Source organism: Neomonachus schauinslandi, chromosome 3 (genome assembly GCF_002201575.2).
Source record: "Neomonachus schauinslandi chromosome 3, ASM220157v2, whole genome shotgun sequence".
In the NCBI taxonomy this organism is placed as follows: Eukaryota; Metazoa; Chordata; class Mammalia; order Carnivora; family Phocidae; genus Neomonachus; species Neomonachus schauinslandi.
In genome coordinates this window covers 75,525,904-75,545,469 of record NC_058405.1, presented here as the reverse complement: position 1 = coordinate 75,545,469, position 19,566 = coordinate 75,525,904, and the positions used below count along the sequence as shown (strand labels likewise).

General features: G+C 37.6%; 1 protein-coding gene across 9 annotated transcripts in view; it reads right to left on the bottom strand.

Moving 5' to 3' along the window:
• Nucleotides 1-19,331, bottom strand: part of MTMR6 (myotubularin related protein 6) — a 34,166-nt gene extending 14,835 nt beyond the window's left edge. For 5 of the 9 annotated variants that reach the window (XM_044913571.1, XM_021678334.2, XM_044913576.1 and 2 more), the window contains exons 1-6: nucleotides 19,195-19,331; nucleotides 9,526-9,642; nucleotides 5,421-5,583; nucleotides 4,036-4,193; nucleotides 3,415-3,543; nucleotides 239-373 (exon numbers count right to left, since the gene is read on the bottom strand). In XM_044913571.1, the coding sequence (XP_044769506.1) occupies nucleotides 239-373; nucleotides 3,415-3,543; nucleotides 4,036-4,193; nucleotides 5,421-5,583; nucleotides 9,526-9,642; nucleotides 19,195-19,218 (726 nt within the window). In that variant the 5' untranslated portion in view covers nucleotides 19,219-19,331. The remainder of the gene's footprint in view (nucleotides 1-238; nucleotides 374-3,414; nucleotides 3,544-4,035; nucleotides 4,194-5,420; nucleotides 5,584-9,525; nucleotides 9,643-19,194) is intronic. The other 4 variants (XM_044913575.1, XM_044913578.1, XM_044913572.1 and 1 more) reach the window with 3 other exon arrangements.
• Between the last annotated feature and the right edge of the window lie 235 nt (nucleotides 19,332-19,566).

The following is a 19,566-nucleotide window of genomic DNA, read 5'->3' as shown; positions in this document are numbered from 1 at the left end:
ATATAAAAATCTGTTTTTCTAAATTTATATATAAATCAGAAATAAGAAATCACCATCTGGGAAACAGGTCTCTTAAGTTGGTATCCTTTAAAAGATTGCTTTCCTCAGTATCATTAGCCTCAGTTAATTTAAAACTGGGATTCAGATAGGTTAAATATGGGCAAATTGAACAACTCTCATTAATTGAAGTAACAAAGATAATTAAACTAACAGACTGTACTAGATTCAAGACACATACTTTGGGCCTGGTATCCATGACATACATATAGCGATTGACTGGATTGGCTTTACTAATGGCTTGAAGCAAATGTTCATCCTCCAGGCACCTGGCACTGAATCCTGATAGTGGTTGACTACATCGACAAATGGCAGCCTAATTTTAAAAGGACAGAAAACAACAGATTATCCAAAGATGTCTAAAATATTTCTTTAAAAAAAAAATGCTTAAAAGAAAAACAAAAGTTAAAATCAAACATGTAATCTGTTTAAAGTTGGCAGGATAATTAGAAGACATTAACCTTGAAATCCTATTTGAATTAAACACTATGTGAATATCTTGATGTTACAGAAGTTTTCCTAATATTCTCTTCTGAAAAAGTGAAATGCCTCCTTATGTTAGTTTGATGAAAAAATCTTAAGTCCTAAGAAGCAACACTTGGTCAATTCTCTATCATGTAACCTACTAAGATACTTGCACGCTATGCTCTAGATTACAAGATACTTTCAATTCAAGTTCAAGTAAGGGATTAATCAATAAAGATAGAACAGGATTTTTTTTTTTTTAAAGATTTTATTTATTTATTTGACAGAGACAGAGACAGCGAGAGCAGGAACACAAGCAGGGGGAGTGGGAGAGGGAGAAGCAGGCCTCCCGCCGAGCAGGGAGCCCGATGTGGGGCTCGATCCCAGGACCCCGAGATCATGACCTGAGCCGAAGGCAGTCGCTTAACCAACTGAGCCACCCAGGCGCCCTAGAACAGGATTTTTAAAAATAGCAACATCTGAACTCTTATATTCCAAAAGCTTTCAGATCTCCAGAAATCAGCAATATAAAATGAGACATAAAATGGGAAAAATGAACTTCAATTCAAATTTGAGTTAAAATATAAATCTAAGAGGGTAAAAATATCTGTAAGAAATAGTGAATGGTGGATTAGATATTTACTTTTGTTTAAAGTCTTAAAAAAAGATTAGAAGATTTAGACCCATATATTTTATCTCCAATCTCATCCATACCAACTCCAACTTAACTCTACCCAATCATTCCAACCATAGTATCATTAAGGAAAAAAAAGTATACATAAATTCTCATTTTAAATTCACACACAAAACCATGTGAATTTAATAAAATAGAAGAAAATGAGAATTGCTTTATAAAATTCTTTTCAGACGTACTTTCTGATTTAAGTTAGGCACGAATATCTATTTTGAGCCCAGCTTTCCCATCAACAGTGTATACAAACATGGGTGTGTCAAACAGAGGCTATAACCAGTCATAACTCCCTATGACTTTGTTATTCCTAATTATGATTAGGAATCTCTGTTTAAAGTTTTACTTTTTACCTCTGGCTCCTTTGTAAAACCCAACTAAAGTTCTAGTAAAGACATCTAAAATGCATAAAATCAAAAGATCAAAGAGAATGGAAAAGGAGAGAAAAATAGGGTAGAGATGTTAATAAAATTTCAGGAAATGAAAGCAGATTGTACAAGCTAGTAATGACCAATTTACCAGAACAAAGAAAGTTGCCAAATTGTTACGAGTCAACAATAATTAAGCATTTTGAGCAGCAAAATCCGAGAAAGGCTCAAGATTCAGTACCTCTGAAAGCCGGAGCTGGAGTATAGCTGAAAACAGAATTAGTTGAATATCCATATAGGGGCTAATTAAGGCTCCCAGCTCTTCCCTCGCCCTGAAGGCAGAGTTTATTCTATGAAAAGGATTAACCTGAAGACTCTGGACAATATGCAGAGATGTGGGTGGGAGTGAAGCCCTGTACCCCTCAAAACAAGAGGATGAAGTAAAGCCTACAAAACAAAATGTGAGATCCTCCCATCCGCCTTCGCACACTTGAATCCTGGACAGAACCAACACACATATTGGGATGAAAATTAACAACAGAAATAATCCAAAGATAGAGATAGCTCATGCACACAAACTTCTAAACAAGCTGTGGTACCTCACTCTTTGAATCAGATATTTGAAAGACATGAGAAACAAAATAAACAGAAAAAAGGAACTCTGAGCAACAGACAACTAATGTGGGGAGCAAAAGAATTCTTTTAAAAAAAATCCTTAATGTCTTCAGAGAACCCAGTCATCACAGCCAAGAATAGAAAAGTGTCTAAAAAGTTCAGAAAATAGGAAAGAGTTCTTAGATTTTAAAAATGGTATAGCAAAAATAAAGAGGTGGACTGGAAACAAAATTGAGGAAATCTTCTAAAAACTAGAAAGAAATGGAAAATAGGAGACAAAATTAAGAAAAACGGAGGCTTAGAGAAGCCCACTTGCCAAGTAACACACACACAAGTACAAAGGAAAGTAACAGAAGAGAAGAAGTTACCACAGAAATAGAGAAGTAATTTCCCAAAAGTGAGTTCCCAGATAGAATTTAAAAAAACATGCCAAGGCACTTCACTGTGAAATTTCAGGACGCTGGGGAGAAAAGATTCTAAAAGCTTCCTGAGGAGAAAAAATCAGGTCACAAAGCAGTGGGAGTCAGAACTGGCATGGAACTCCACAACTTGCTAGCTGTTAGATATAGGAAAGGTGATTTACCCTCTCTTTACAGGTTGAAAGTTACAGGTAATTAGCAGAGCCTACCTTATAAAATTATCATGGGATTTCATGCATATAAAGCATCTAACACATAAAACCTTGTGGTCTACTGTTATAAGCTACAAAAGGAAAATTTTGCTGTAATGAGCAATCCCTATTACAGCATCTCAGTATAAAGATGTCTCCTCCACCTCTTCGTATTGCAAAATCCTTCTGATTGGAAGAGCTTTCTATAAAAATTGAGAGCCTGAAATACCCTTGGCTCTCTTCTTTTTCTCAATAGTTGGTTTGTCAAAACTATCGGGTTTTCCTAAATATAAGCAGTATCAAAAGAGAACCACAGGAAAGAAGAACCTATCTGTTCACTAATCTCATTATTTTTAAGTCCCTACCAGAAGAAAAGAAAGACTGAAGGAGGGTGTGGGAGGAAAGAAAGATGTCAAGTATGAAAGTTTCTATATATCAGGGTAATTTTAAAATTTCAAAAACGTAATCATGAGAAAAGCCAACACTTCTCTATCAGCAACATTATAATAATGACCTCCCTGTGTATAAATGAGTGTTCATTTGGATACTTAAACCTGAAAAGGGGTTATACCACATTTGTAAAATAAAAAAAGAAAATCTTCTCTTGTTACCTCTTTATTTTGATGATAATAGGAAAGAACTGGGAATCTTCCCTTGCTCCGGAACTTGGAACTACCAACAATTATTGGTTTGCTTGCTATTCGGGGAACATAAAGTTCTCTGGGATAAGTTTCACAAATCTGTAAAAATCAAATAAAACATAACCATTCTACTCACAGTTCAAAAACTATGAGGTTAAAAATCACCTCTAAAAAACTTTAAAACTTATTAAATGCAAGAACAGTACATAGCAATATATAGACAACTTGCTACTATGAATTCTGAATTTCTCCAAAGAATTGCCAAGTCGAAATAAGTCAGGCAGAGAAAGACAAATACCATGTGATTTCACTCATATGTGGAATTTAAGAAACAAAACAAATGAGCAAAGGGGGGTAAAAAAAAAAAAGAGAGGGTGGTAAACCAAGAAACAGACTCTTAATCATAAACAACAAACTGATGGTTACCAGAAGGGAGGTGGGTGTGGGGATGGGGGAAACAGGGGATGGGGATTAAGGAGCGCACTTGTTGTGATGAGCACCGGGTGCTGTATGGAAGTGTTGAATCACTATATTGTACACCTGAAATTAATATCACACTGTATGTTAACTGGAATGTAAATAAAAAGTTACCTTGTATTCTCGGTTGGCATCAGACAGCTGCCAGTTTGAATTTGGCACTCCCATCCTCTTATATTCCTCGGCAAGGTCAATGAGCTGCCAACCCTGTAGTCGTTCTGAATCATTTTGTTTGGGATTATAAGAGAATGCATAGAGATCTTCATATTTTGCTATAGTATACAAAATACATAAATGTTACGATGCAACTTCTAGGACTTAAAACTCTACAAATAACAGTAATTTTTCAGCTTTATCCCTCCATTTTTTCTTTAAAATTTTCAAAGAGATAACTCTTATCTGAATATATTTGAACTCAATTTATTTTCTCAGTTCTTTAATTCAAACGATCATATCTAAAGGCATACATATCAATATATCATCAACAAAAGCTAATAAACAACTTTTATATTTAATACTCTAGAGTGCAGTATTTCCTTTTCTTAAAAGTAAAGTTTTAATGACACAGACACTTCTTACCCACTACACTTCCCAAATGAGATATAAAATGGAAATACTAACGTTGTGATAAAAAACTAGAGGCGGCATATAGAACTTGAAATTGCATATATAATCCTATAGGACAGTGTTGACCAAAACTGGCAATGGTTGCCGAGAGCTCCAGAGAGCACTTACTCCTGAATAATATTAAGCCCCCGAAAGTGACAGAACCATCTTTACTGTAAGATCTGGCTTAACTTGGGACAATGGGATAAATGCTTCGGCTTCATGTGTTAGGAGAGAAGGGTGTACCCCTGCTCCTAGACCACTGCAGTCCAGGTGTTCAACAACGAAGTAACATTCAGTAACCAGTGTGCCTTGTCTCTTGGAGAGATCTACATAATTCAAGTCAGGTTGGGGGGAGAAAGCCTCCAGATCCCAAAGGCATAGTGACAGGATTCCTCTTTCTGGCCTACACTCCTCTCACTCCCACCTCTAGTAAAGTAGGATTCACCCTCTCTTTTCTCTCTGGTCATCTCCCTTATGCTCCACTCTGGTCAATTAAATTCATTGGTCCCACTGCTACCAGAGGAGCCTGACCTTCCTTAACTTTTCATTCAGCAATCAATTTCCAAGTTATTCCCCTTGGTTGTGGATACCCACTTAAAAAAAAAAGCTGTGCTGTTGGCTACCAACAAATTTTAAAAACATTAATAAAAATCTATGGTTTTTAAAATCTGTACTCTAAATGTTTAGCTTTTTCCTTACTCTTACCCCTTCTTTGGAAACCATTCTTACGATTCAGATCAGAAGCATCTAATTATTTCCAAGTCAAACTTTTTGGAATAGAGTGCACAAGAACTTAAGAGTAACTTCAAGTATAAAGTAACAATGGCATATGAAGTATCTTAGATAATCCATCTCAAAATTAAGTAAGCTTTGGTCTCTAAAAACAGTACCTTGTTTTGACAGCTGTAGCAAAGAATTGTAAATATCATGGCAATCTCTTTCTCTGGGAACAATGAAATGCACAATCCTGAAGTTCTTGCACTGAATCACCAGTGGGCATCCAGAAGTAGTCAAAGCTAGTTTCTCTACTAAGGCAATATGGTGGTGCAATATCTACAGCATGGAAAAAACATGATCATGATCATCATCAAAGAGCACTAAATATCATATTCTCTTCCAGAATACATAAATGTTAGAAATGCCCTCTTCAAACAAAGTACTCAAAATGTGTGACTGAATGCCTAAGCCGGAGCTACGCTCTCTGATACTTCCTCCATCACTCCACATACTCAATACATCATCAAACCCCGAGAACTGCATCTCCGACATATCTCTGCAACCTGCCTACTTCTCTCCATGTCCGGTCACTCCCTTAGCTGCAATGCTCCCATTGTTTCTCACCTAGGTAACTGTAAGTGGCCTTTTAGGAAAGCTCTCTCCGTATCTACTCTTGACCCCCTATACTCCATTTTCTACAAGGCAGCTGAGTGACCATTAAAAAGCGATTTTTAAAAAAGTGATGTCATGTCATTTCCCAGACTGTAGGCTTTAGACTCATTTCAAGTCCCTCCCCACATCAAGTTCGAGTGACAGAGTCCTCTTTTGGCTCCTCAAATGCACCAACCTCCTCTATACACACTGAGTTGCTCTTACTAACTGGGAAATTGTAGATCTACTTCTTTTTTTTTTTTTTTAAAGATTTTATTTATTTGAGAGAGAGAATGAGAGACAAAGAGCACGAGAGGGAAGAGGGTCAGAGGGAGAGGCAGACCCCCCGCCAAGCAGGGAGCCCGATGCGGGACTCGATCCCGGGACTCCAGGATCATGACCTGAGCCGAAGGCAGTCGCTTAACCAACTGAGCCACCCAGGCGCCCGTAGATCTACTTCTTCACCTAGGAACTCCTAGTATTATTTCTGGCCTTTGTTTAAACATCACCACCAAGAAGAACAGCCTGACAACCCCCATGGCCTTTCCCAAGTAAGTTAGGTCCTGTCCATTTTCTTATGCCTATACTTTTCCTTCACAGTACTTAGAACATGAGTAATTCCTTGTATAGTGAATGTCTATTTCTCCAGCCAGATGTTGAGAACTTTGTAAGGAGCAATACTACAGCTAAGTTGAGCAGCATTCTATCTCCAGTATCTGGAGCATTATAATGACCCTCCTCAAATTAAAAAAAAAAAAAAGTTTCAAATGTCGTATCTTATAAATCCAAACTTAAAACTTGACCAAACCAGCAATACAAGTATCATTGCTTATACCTCCATCACAATGTTTATTGAATGAATTGAAAGTCCTACTATAAACTCAATACTTGATGGCATTTTAAATATATGATTATCATTCATACCAGTTCTAATATTGTTTGCTACTAAAAAAAAAAGTTTTCTTTTTCTCAATACCATTCCTATGAATTTAAAATATTTATAGAAAGTTTTTCTAGAAAATCAAAGATCTTAGAGTCATGGCAAGTTCCTGAACGATAAAAACTCAATCATGGAAAGAAATCAATTCATCCCAAATTAATCTAAAACTTTGATATAAGTTCAGTAAAAAATTCCAAACTGCTTTTTGTCTTTTTCTGTGGCAGGGTAAGAGATGGATGATTATTTATATCATACATATATACTATGTAATTATAATATTAAATGCTGATATTAATCATATTAATTATATGTATTTTCTAAAGTTCACATGCAAGATTAAATGCATAAAATCATCAAGAAAAGCTTAAAAAAGTTAATAAGAAAAGAGCTTGTTCTACAGACATTGAAAGTATACACAACACAGATATTTAGTATACACTACACATGGCCCAACTTATGGCTAAGATTTAGCACTAGTAACATTTATATTAGCAGGCTTGTGCCAAGTTACTCAAAATGATCTAATAGTAACATCTAAGTAGAGAATAAGAGACAATAGGCTACTATAATTTATCACTTTTATGATTCTAATTAAGACCCAAAATCATTTGCAAGAAGAAAATGTTGAAGAGACCTGGCTCTGCCACTAATTATGTGATCTTGAAAAAAGAATTATCTGTAAAATGAGAAAAAAGGTAAAGTTAGTCCCCGTCTAGATCTAAAATGTTCATTTCTATGGATCGAGTATACTAAACAGATTTCATTCAGGAGAGATAGATGGGAATATACTGATAAAACAACAATAGGAGAGAATAACATAGATCTTTTTTCACTGCTCCCCAAACTACGTTCCCAACATATGCAAGAAGAGGTCTATGGGAAACTTCCCTGTCTATCTCTAGGAGATGGAAAACATACTGAGAAGATATTAAGGTAGATGGGTAGACAGGGTAGACAGAGTGGATGATAACATGACTAATGATTTAACAAGGTCCTGCTACGTAAAACCCTTGACAGTTCCTGGGCCAACACTGGATGGGGAAGAACTCTAGTGCTCGAGGGAATATAACTCCCTGAGATCAACATCTCAGGTAAGTATCTTGACTTACTTATTGCAATCACCTATCAACTCGATGGCCTTCCTGGGGAAATCAAGAGAGTACAATAAAAGAGAGACTGTATTGGGGCGCCTGGGTGGCTCAGATGGTTAAGCGTCTGCCTTCGGCTCAAGTCATGATCCTGGGGTCCTGGGATCGAGCCCCGCATCGGGCTCCCTGCTGTGCGGGAAGCCTGCTTCTCCCTCTCCCACTCTCCCTGCTTGTGTTCCCTCTCTTGCTGTGTCTCTCTCTGTCAAATAAATAAAAAATCTTTAAAAAAAAAAAAGAGAGACTATTAAAAAGCTAGAGTCAATAAAGCAGTATGCTATTACACAGTGGAATCAATATATCAAAAGAACAGAATAGCGAGGTCAAAAGCAAACCCTCACTTTATTTATGACAGAGTTGATACTACACATTAACGCATCGAAACTGTCAATAAATGGCGCCAGTATCCATTTGAAAAGAATAAAAACAAAAATGAATCCCTAAGTTATATCATCCAAGAAAATATTTCCCGTATGTGTTAACAACTTATACTTGAAATATAAAATGTAAGCTTTTAGAAAAAAATACAGGAGAATCTTTATGCCTTTAAGAATCCCTTAAGTCAGAATACAGCATAAACCATAAAAGAAAAAAATGAAAAATCTAATACACTAAAATTTTAAACTTTAATTCAAAGATGTATATACACACAAGACAAGCCACACACTGGGAGAAGTTATTTACAACACACATACCTGACAAAACATTAAAAACCAGACTCTATTATAAAGCCAATAAAAGGACAAATAGCCCAAGAGAAAAAGAAAAGGAAATCTAAAGGCCAAAATATCTGAAAGGACAATTTCCTTATAATCAGCAAATTAAAATCACAATTGCACATCCACTGGAGAGGCAAAAATTTTAAAGCTAACAATATCAATGTTGCCGACAATGGTGGACAATGTATCACTTTCTACTGAGAATATTTTGAGACAACTGTTTTGGAAAGGGGCCATATTTAGTGAAGGAAAATATGCCCTTATTTTTATTATAAGATCCAGTAATTTTACTCGCAGGCAGATACCTCTGAGAAACTCTGGCATATATACAGGAAGTAATATATACAAAATATCCATTACTGTATTATTTGATCTACAATCAATCAATTAAAAAACACTGTAACTGTAATTTTGTACAAAAATACCATGGATGAGGTGCCCTCTCATTCTCTCTCTCAAATAAATAAATAAAATCTTAAAAAAAATACTGTGGACTATGCCATGTGAACTTAATATTAAATATTAAAATGTACATATATTACTTACATGTTTAAAAATTAAAAGGAACAAGTAGGTATTCTATAATATTTATTAATGCAGATAAAAAGAGTCTTGCTGTATCTTATAAAAGAGTTCCACATTCTACATGGTATCCATGTTTTATTAGGAGGGAGGGTAGAAGTGATCAGGTGACTTTGAAAAATTTTTTGTTGAAACAGGTAACTAATGATTAAATTTTTTGTACATGATCAAAATGAAATACAGCAAAAGGCCAAGTCCATTACTTAAGTATGGTAAGCAGTACAGAAGATGCCCTTCTTACCCAGGTTTCTTTCTGATGAGAGTCTATAAATAATAGATGTGTGGCCGTAAGATAAAGCGTTCCTGTTAGTGACTTGTTGCTGGTACTGAATCGGTCAAGTAATTTCACTTGCTCAACCTAAAAAAAGAAAAAAGTTATTTCTCATTTCAAAAGTAATACAAATTCTTTGTTATCCTAGGATTTAAATGTACCATTTTCTTTTTTTTTTTAATGTACCATTTTCAAAGCTTTTCTTCTTTCTATTCAAAAACATGAGTTTATTTAATGTTGAACATTAAATTTCACATGTCTTGGGGAATATGTAAACCACATTACACAGGTACTGTTTAGAGTTAGAAATACAACCAATAAAGGTACTCTGTAAAAAAATAACACAAATATTAAGGGGAACAGGAAGGAGGCACACGGTATAAACAGTTTTCATATTCAAGAGTCCATATATTTTTTAATTTAAAAATTATTTAGTTAACATACAGTGCAATATTGGTTTCTGGAGTAGAATTCAGTGATTCATCACTTACATACAACACCCAGTGCTCATCACAACAAGTACCCCCTTAAGTATCCACCACCCATCTAGCCCATCCCCCACCAACTCCCTCCATCAACCCTGAGTTTGTTCTCTATCATTAAGAGTCTCTTATGGTTTATTTCCCTCTCTCCTATTTTTCTTTTCCCCCTTCCCATATGTTCATCTGTTTTCTTTAAATTCCACATATGAGTGAGATCATATCTATTTCTTTCTCTGACTGACTTATTTCACTTAGTATAACACCCTCTAGCTCCATCCACCTTGTCGCAATTGGCAAAATTTCTTTTGATGGCTGAGTATTATTCCAGTGTGTGTGTGTGTGTATGTGTGTGTGTGTGTGTGTGTATATATACACACACATCTTCTTTATCCATTTATCAGTTTATGGACATTTGGGCTCTCTCCATAGTTTGGCTTTGTTGATAATGTTGCTGTAAACACTGAGGTGCATGCACCCCTTCGAATCTGTATTTTTGTATCCTTTGGGTAAATAGCTAGTAGTGCAACTGCTGGATCATAGGATAGTTCTATTTTTAACTTTTTGAGGAACCTCCATACTGTTCTCCAGAGTGGCTGCACCAGTTTACATTCCTACCAACAGTGCAAGAGGGTTCCCCTTTCTCCACAACCTCAGCAACACCTGTTGTTTCTTATATATAAGGTTATTATCTAGCATCATGGAGGTAAACTACCAGAAAAATTAAATCAAGAAACAAATGGTTGCAAAGTCCAACTTAATCTCTATATTCTCCTCACCACTCCACCCAAGACAATGTTTTGTGGTCAGCTCTGTGCTTTTACTCATACTGTTCTTCCTTCCTAACATAGTTTCTTCTGCTTAGCTAAGTGCTAAGCATTCTCTGGGGCTCAGTTGATGCTCTGTCTCCTAATTGGAATCCTTTTCAGAAAATTAATTTACTTACTTAATGTCTCAGCTTTGTAGTTAGTTCCTCCTGGCTCTGAATTCCCTATCACAGATTATATCGCATGCTGTTTCTATGTCCTCTAGTGGCTGAGACAGTGAGGTACATAGTACTTCTTTATTAATAGCGTGTGTGCGTGCGTGCGTGTGCGTGCGCGCGCGCACACACACACGCACACACACACACAGACAATGCTGCCACTGGAGAGCTGGGTTAGAGTTGGCCAGGACTGTGTAAGAGACTACTGTTTTGAAAACACAATTATTTATTGCTGTCCATTCTTTTGGGGAGGAGAAAAAGAGTAAAACAACCACTACCAACTTAAAATTGTTAATCCACAGCTATAACAGCAGTTTGTAGACAGTTCTTTAACTTGTATGTCTTCAAACCAGATTACTAACAATTATCTCATTAATTCTGTACTTCCCTCCCAATATATTTTCTTTTCCCTTACTAAAATTGAAGAAGCAAAAGCCCCTCATTATGAAATTATGATTTCCAAAATAATAACTACCATGTAAAAAGCTACTTAGCTCCTCCCAAAGAAATTTAATTCCAGAGTGTTTTTTTTTTTTTACTTATAACAGCAGCTGTTCAAATAAATTAAAATTTAAATGTAAAATTAAAATACCTGTTTTTGATACAAAATTTTATTTGTATGGGGAGGCAATGAATTGAATTTTAACACTTTCTGCTGGAAACTCAGAGAGATGATCTAATTTATATAGCTCAGGTCTGACAGTTGATTTGACATATAAAAATCATTATATACATTGTCCTTTAAGATAATAGGAAAACTTCCTTCTTATAAACCTGTATGAAAACTTCTCTTGGTGATCATCATTTATTTCATTATTTAGGACCATTTCTTCCTTAAATAAATAAAATCTAACTTTATTATACAACTCACCCAATTAAGACAAAGTCACTCTTCCTCTAGAGCTGCATAACACTACATAGTTCTTTCGAGCTTGTTGTCTATCAAGATTGGAAATTCAAGTTAAAAATACTCTTCCTAACACTCCAAGCCTATTTCTTGATTCCCCCAATCTCTAAATCCAAAATTATCTGAAATTCCATTTATTAGATCTTTAATTCTGATTACCTACATTCAAGTCCCAAAGCCTAGCTGTTCATCTGAATCATCTCCAAAATTCTGCATAAATACAAATCCTAAGCCCCACTCAACTTCACTCAGCCATCTCAGGAGATGGAGACCAAAAATCTGTATTTTTCTTAAAGGTTTTTTATTTATTAGAGAGAGAGAGAGTGTGCACGGGGGTAGGGGCAGAGGCAGAAGCAGACTCCTCACGGAGCAGGACCCCAGGATCAGACGCTTAACGAACTGAGCTACGTAGGTGTCCCCAAAGATCTGTATTTTAAGAAGCTCACCAGGTCATTTTTATGCAACTCCAAATTAATCCCTCTTGCTCTTAACTCACATTAGGCTAGGTTCCTTCTCTATCTTTATGCTCTTCTCCCAAATATTTAAGGCTCTAGCTTGTGTAGTCTTTCCACTTTTTAAAAGAGCTTCTTACAACTATGGTCCTTTAAAATATACAACTGCATTATGGGTATATGCAAACCCCACCCCCCCCACACACATACACACACATCTTTGAAGAACATCCACATAAATAGACATTTTCAGGAAAGAGAGTTTACTGATTCACTCCACCGAAATTTACTGGCCACCAACTAAAGGCCAAATTGTCTGGGTCCCATTTTCTTTATCTATAAAATAAGGACAACAATCTCTCCCTTGAGGGCTGTGGTAAGGCTGGATAATAAATGTAGGTACTTGACCCCAAGTTTGCTTGACAAACAGTAAGCAATAAAGTGCTCAGATGTCTGCAAAAATGAGTACTGTTAGTAAGTTAGTAAGCTGATGAGGTAAGTTGAGCCCTGACAGTCCTCTGTCTTAAACTAATGTTCAAGTTCAAATGGAGAAAGGAAGGAGGAGGCACATGGACTTTAAAAGCAAATTCAATATTCTAATGTGTCCTACAGCTGGAAAAAACTGTTTTCCTAATATAATATTGAAAGCAAAGCTGAACAAAATTTTCTTAACTATAACAGAAAATACAGAATTCTCAGGAGAGAGAGAACACAAAAGGGGAGAGACAATAATATTTGATGAAAAAGAAACACCTGTTAAGGTAGAGCATCTGTGTGGCAGATAAAAGGATACAGAGGATTTTAAGCACAGTAGCCATGACTAGATACGGTTTTTAAGAAGATCTTTCCAATGGCAATTTGGAGAAAATGTTGAGTAGAGAAGAGACAGGAGGTGAGTAACCAGGTAAAAGGCTAACGAAGTAATCTAAGGGTGCCTGGAGAGATATGATAAAGGCCCAGATTAAGTTGCAATAGACAGGATAAAGAGGAAGCCCATCTTGAGATGACAAAATGGATGTGAGAAGGAAGGAGAAAGAGAGGCTTCTTGAAGATGTTAAGCTTGTCAGACTGGTTGCCATTCACTAAGATAAGGTACAAAAGGAAATGTAAATCTGAGAGAAAAGAGACTATATAGGACTTTAATAAATTGAGGGTTATTTATTACTTTAGTAAATGGAAAATTATATTCAAATCAAGAAAATATAATAGAAAAATCATTACATGACTGCTTCAATATGGCAATCGTTATATGGATATGACTGATAATAAAATTAATCTGAACATTATTCCAAAACATTTATTTAGTACTTTAGGTTCTGGAAAAACTTTAGGTTCTGAGTTTACTGATTATTCTGTTCTTAGCTGCAAATCCTAAGATAAATGTAAAAAACAAGAGAGAGCAGAGCCTTTTCTTTGCTAAAATTATCAGCATACAAATTTCAAACCAGAGACTTAGCCAACTTCTAAGCACCAACTGCTGCCTCATATTTCCCCTTTTCACCAAGGAACTGAAAGTACTTTATAGATATTGCTACAGATTTTTCCCAATGCTTTCCTGGAAATGTTTTAAGTCAAGTATTTAGGAAGCAATCACGACTTCCAGGTCACTAGCACTGAGACACTACAGAAATAGTGTTAGGACCCTTTAATTATAGGTTATCACAGGCAAAAAGAGAATGGGGAAGAAGGACAAAGTTTTGGGAAGAGAAAGAACAAAGAAGAAACAGAGTAGGAAGAGGAGAATTGGAGGGTGTAGTCATTATGGTAAGGATGGGAAATGCCAATACATTACTTTGAGGGCCATTTAGTTGAATTGTTGCCAACTTTGGGCCTGCACTAAAAGGTACTCTGAACAGGAAGTTCAAATTTCAGCTGATTACAAAGCTGGAAATGAAAAAACAGAGGATATCACAAATACTCAGTATTACATCCAGAAAATTCAGACACCAAGTGGTCTCTGGGACAAGAAAGGACCAATGGCCATCTTCAATCAATGTTCTGTAGCCAACAGTTGTACTTTACAACTACATGACAGGGCTACCGAAGTAGAAAACACACTGTCATGGCTTCTCTGATCTGTTGTGAGCTGCCCCTATAGCCAGGCACCCATGCGCGACTCTTAGTATCATTATTCCACACCCCATAGCACTGACATCTTTAAAAAAAAAAAAAAAAAAGAGCATCAAGTTGCCTTTGCGAAGTGGAAGGTAACCCTCAAAACGACAGAGGTTTTCATTTTTCTTTGTTCGTGTATCCCAAGTTCCTACAACAGCGTCTGGCTGCATAAATCACCAAACAAAATAGATCATAAATCCAAGGACACTTTTCAGTCCTATCTTAATTTGCTTTTCTGCAGCACTGAATACAGGTGACTTTCTATAAATGGCTTCCTGTCTCACTAAGTAAAAGCAAAGATTTCACATTAGCCTTCAAGCCTTGCTGCTGTCCCCAACTTTTAATTTCCTACTGTGCTCTCTCCTTCACTCACTCTGATCTAGCCACACTGGTCTTCTTGCTGATTTTTACTAACCAGGCATGCCCAACATAGGGCTTTCGCCCTTGCCGTTCCCTCTGCTGGGACTCTTCCAGCCACCCCTCCCCAACCCCTGCCCCTATGAAGATGGCTTGCTCCCTGACCACTTTCAGTCTGTACTCAACTGTCACTATCTCTGTAAGAACTTCCCTAACTACCCTATTTACAACTGTCCTCCCCCAATCTCACCCTGGCACTCTCCATAGCATTTACTACCATCTACTATATTATTATTTGGCTTATTAACTTTGTTTACTGTTGTGTCTCCCCCAACTAGAAAATAAGTTTTGGAATGGCAGGGACTTTTGTCTGGGAACCACCATTTCCCCAGTACATAGAACAGTACCAGGCCCTAAGAAAAGGAGAGAGCAGAGGAAGAGGGAGCAAAGAAGGAAATAAGAATAGGGAAGACTTCCCTTCTTGTGATTCACCTCTTCCCATTATATCCCTAATACTCTTTCTCTGACTCCTCTTCCTCCGCTTGCCCCTTTGTAAGTATTCTCAGGGCTCTAACCTTCACACTCTTCTCCAAAGAGCCTCTACACATGTACTCCTTGCATAAACTCATCCATAAAAGAAAACATCAATGATTACCTAAACACTGACAACTCCCAAACCTATTCTTCTGGACCATACCTTTCCCCTAACCCTACACCCTCATAATAGGCTACCTACTAGACAAAATCCTACCACCTAAGTTCCTCTCCTCCATCCCCTACCTTCCTTCCAGTCCTACTCACACTGACCTACCTCACTATTCAAATCTATTAATTAATTTATTTATTTATTTTTAAAAGATTTTATTTATTTACTTGAGAGAGAGAGGGAGAAGGGAGCGTGTCTGGGTGCACAAGTGGGGGTGGGCAGAGGGAGAGGGAGAAGCAGACTCCCCCTGAGCAGGGAGCTTGATGTGGGGCTCGATCCTGGACCCTGAGATCATGACTTGAGCCAAACGCACTTAACTAACTGAGCCACCCAGGTGCCCCTCAAATCTCTTGATTAGACAATTACTCTGTGAGGCAGAGGAGTGCTATGATTAAGAGAACAGGACTAGTATCAGAAAGACCTGGATTCAAGTTCCCAGCTCCACCTCTTCCTTATTAGAACTAGCTGTTTGAGTCAGGACAAGTTATTTAATTTCTGCAAATTTCAGTTTTCTCACCTGTATAATGGAATAATATTAGTGAGTCAAAATAGCCTTTATGTGAGGAAAAGCATTCAGGTGCTCCCCACAATCTATTGGTTCTTATTTTTAGTCATTCTTAGTTTGCATCTCTTTCCCTCTTTGTAACTGATTACACATATTTGTGTACATACACCTATGATCACACATTCTAATGACAAAAATGGGTAGCAAGCTAAGAACAAACTAGGCATTACTTTTGGTATAATTCAACTTGAGCCCTAATGGGGTCAGATTTTCTTGGGACATTCCATCCCTTAACAAACTGTAGAAAGCAGTCTTCCATATATAGTTTAGGAAAACATTCTTCCATTACATTCTGTAAAGTTCCATTCACAAACAGCACAATATCATTCGACATCAACAGATGATGTCAGCCAAAGCACTGGAGCCTGGCAGGGAAAGGAGAAAGACTGCATAAAGAACTGTCTCTGCATATTTCCCATTGTTTCTTGGCAAGACTATCTCATTATGGCGAAATTAGAGCTCAAAGTGATAGGCAGAGCTTGGAAATAGTCTTTCAGAAATTCAAATTCAGACTAGACTTGACATCTTTAGTGATGCTATGCAGTAAGTAAACCAAATGTGACCAAAACAGGATGGTATATCTGTTCCTGAATTTTATAGCTATAAAGCCATTTAATCAGGACTCAGCTAAAATACTTTACCTGATAAATCTCTCGTTTGTAAACAATAATAAAAAAAAATGACCATAAACAATACAAAAATAATACCACATAAATATTATTTACTTATGTCAGGAAGAGGTTTAGAGGAAAAAAGCTCTTAGAATTCATTAGGATTCATTTCTGAATACTAATACATTTTAATAATCAGATTAAAACTAGAGAGTAATGAAAAAAATTACGACAAACTTTGGTTTAAATCTTAACTCCACCCCTCATGAGATAACTGGGCAGATTACTTCAACTCTCCAAGCCTATTTCCTTCTCATCTGCAAATGCTGATAATGTATCCAACTGGCAGGGTTATTTAAGAAATTAGTGACAACTCTCTGTCAAAATAAATATATAAAATCTTTAAAAAAAAAAGAAATTAGTGACAACTGTGTATAAATTAGCATACTTGTGAAACTGTAAATAGTGTAAAGTAATATTGCACAGTTGGCTACACTGACATAGAGTTGCTCAAGAATTGATAATTATTACTTCTCAAATACAGCTGTCTCCACATAGAATAAATAGTTACATAGAACTACTCTACAGTCAATTCTTGATCGGTGACTAAACTGCATAGTTCAAAACAGCTAAGTAAACTGAAAGCAATTCATTTTTAGTTTTGAAATACAATCATTTTTGCAGTAAATTAACCATGTCTAAGTGAAGGTTATGCAAAGTAGTATAATAATGCAATAGGCTATGTTCACAACAATCTTTTAAGAATAAGTCATAATTTAAGAAAATATTACAGTTCACACAATTGTCAGAATGTACAGTGAGGTCCAGGTCTATCGTGCTCACTGCTCTACAGCCAGTATCTGTCCTGTACCTGGCACACAACTGGGACCTAGTAAGTATTAGTTTAATTGCAGTCTACCTATAGCCACTTATGATTATTTCAGAGTACTGGTGGTCCTATGCTAGAAGAATAACTCAAAGTAATAAAAGAACACAACCTGAAAAGTAATTTTAATAGAAAATTATTCAGAAATCTTCTGCTCCTTAAAAAGTCATAAAAGGACCTTACTAAACCATCAGGATAGGCCCACTGTGAAAAACTACTATATAATACACACTTGGCACCCTGGAACCAGGACAAGAACCTGAGCTGATGCATGCTCTAGTCCTCTTTTCCATCTCTGCATTTTCTACTAGTTTGGTTATTTACTTAACCACCCTTCTATTTTCAAACTTCAAGAGCCAGCAACCTGAATTATACAGTTACTTTACCATTCTTCCCTTAAGAAAAAAAAAAAAAGATTTTTAAAAAGGGGTTAGTTTTTAGCATCTTCAAATATTATAGTACGTGCAATGTTATAAACAAGCTCTAACAAAATCCATAACACCTTAAGAAGGTTCGTGAAAAATTTTAATGACATAGACCTCAAAGTCTCCATGGAACAAATGAAGATAACGTATGTCGCTATTTTTTCTAAATGAACGGTAACTTTAGGATGCGCGGCAATGGAGCGATGGATGGAGTTAGGAAAACAGAGGAGTCAAGATTCACAGTGGGTCCTCTTCCTAATTTTGTTAGGCTCCAGGCGATCTTAAAATTATGTTATTCAATTCTTCTTGTCTTGGTTTATGTTTTCTCCTGCCCAAGGTTGAAGCTGACCTTAATTCTTGGTAACATAACTTGGTAATATTTTGATGCCATTGCCTTCATTTTCAACATTTGTAATGGAATTATAAGAATATTTGTTCGTTCCTAAAAATAAATGCCTTTCGCGTGCAAAAATTAAGCATGGGATTTAATAAGATCAACTGAAAAAGAATTCCATCAGACACTTTAAAATATGGGATAACATGTTTTCCTTCTCCGTAACTCCTCTGTTAAACTGACTATTGACACTAAAGACAATGAAGTTTTGAAGCAGAGAGACGGAGTACCAAACCTAAATGACTGGATGGAGACAGAGACAACAAAGTGAGGTGGGGCAGAGTGCTGATCTCAGCGCTTCCAAAACTTGCATCAAGAATCTGTGACACGGGACAATTCAACGTGAACAAGGAAAAGCTTACACAATATTGCAAGGATGATTTGAGGACCCACCCGTTTTCCGGTCTTTAGGGAGGCGAATGCCTGAAAGCAGCTGAAGCTAAAGCAGCCCCAATTTTGCCCAAGAAAGTGTAGCGCTGAGAGAGCGGCGACCAATTTCATGGGACTCAACCCCCAGCAGCCCAAAACATCCACACCCCAACACCAAGGGCTGAAAGCGGGACTCCCACTCCCATAGGTACAGGAGGCCTCCGCACCCACCCTGGCCCGAACTGCCCCTGCCCTCCCAGACTAGGCCCGGGCAGGCCCCCGCGCGGCCGGTCCTCAGCCCTGGTCCGGCCAGCCGAGTTACCGTCGCCCCCCACCTCTGCCGGGTCAGACCATGGCTAGCGGCTAACAATTCTCCGCGTCCGACTACCTTGGTCGTACGGATGTGCTCCATCCCGAGGAGACGTCCGCCGGCAACGTGACTCACAGGCGTACCATGGAGCGAGAGAACCGGGGAGGCCCAACGACCCAGGCCCAGCAGGAACTACCAGCGGGCCGCGCCGCGGCCAGTCAGCCCGCCCCCTGGCAGCGTCAACCGCGCAGGCGCAGCCGGCGGGCGCCGTCTCCTAGAAACACTTCCGCAAACCCGCGGCTGCGGAGGGGAGAAGACGGGCGGGGCAGAGTGCCCTCCAAGGGAGAGCGGCGTCTGGCTCTTCCCGGGCCGCCGTAGGTCCTACAGCGCCGCCTGCTGGTGGAGGCTCATCACCACCAACCCCGCCCCCCCAAGAATCTATTCTAAGGA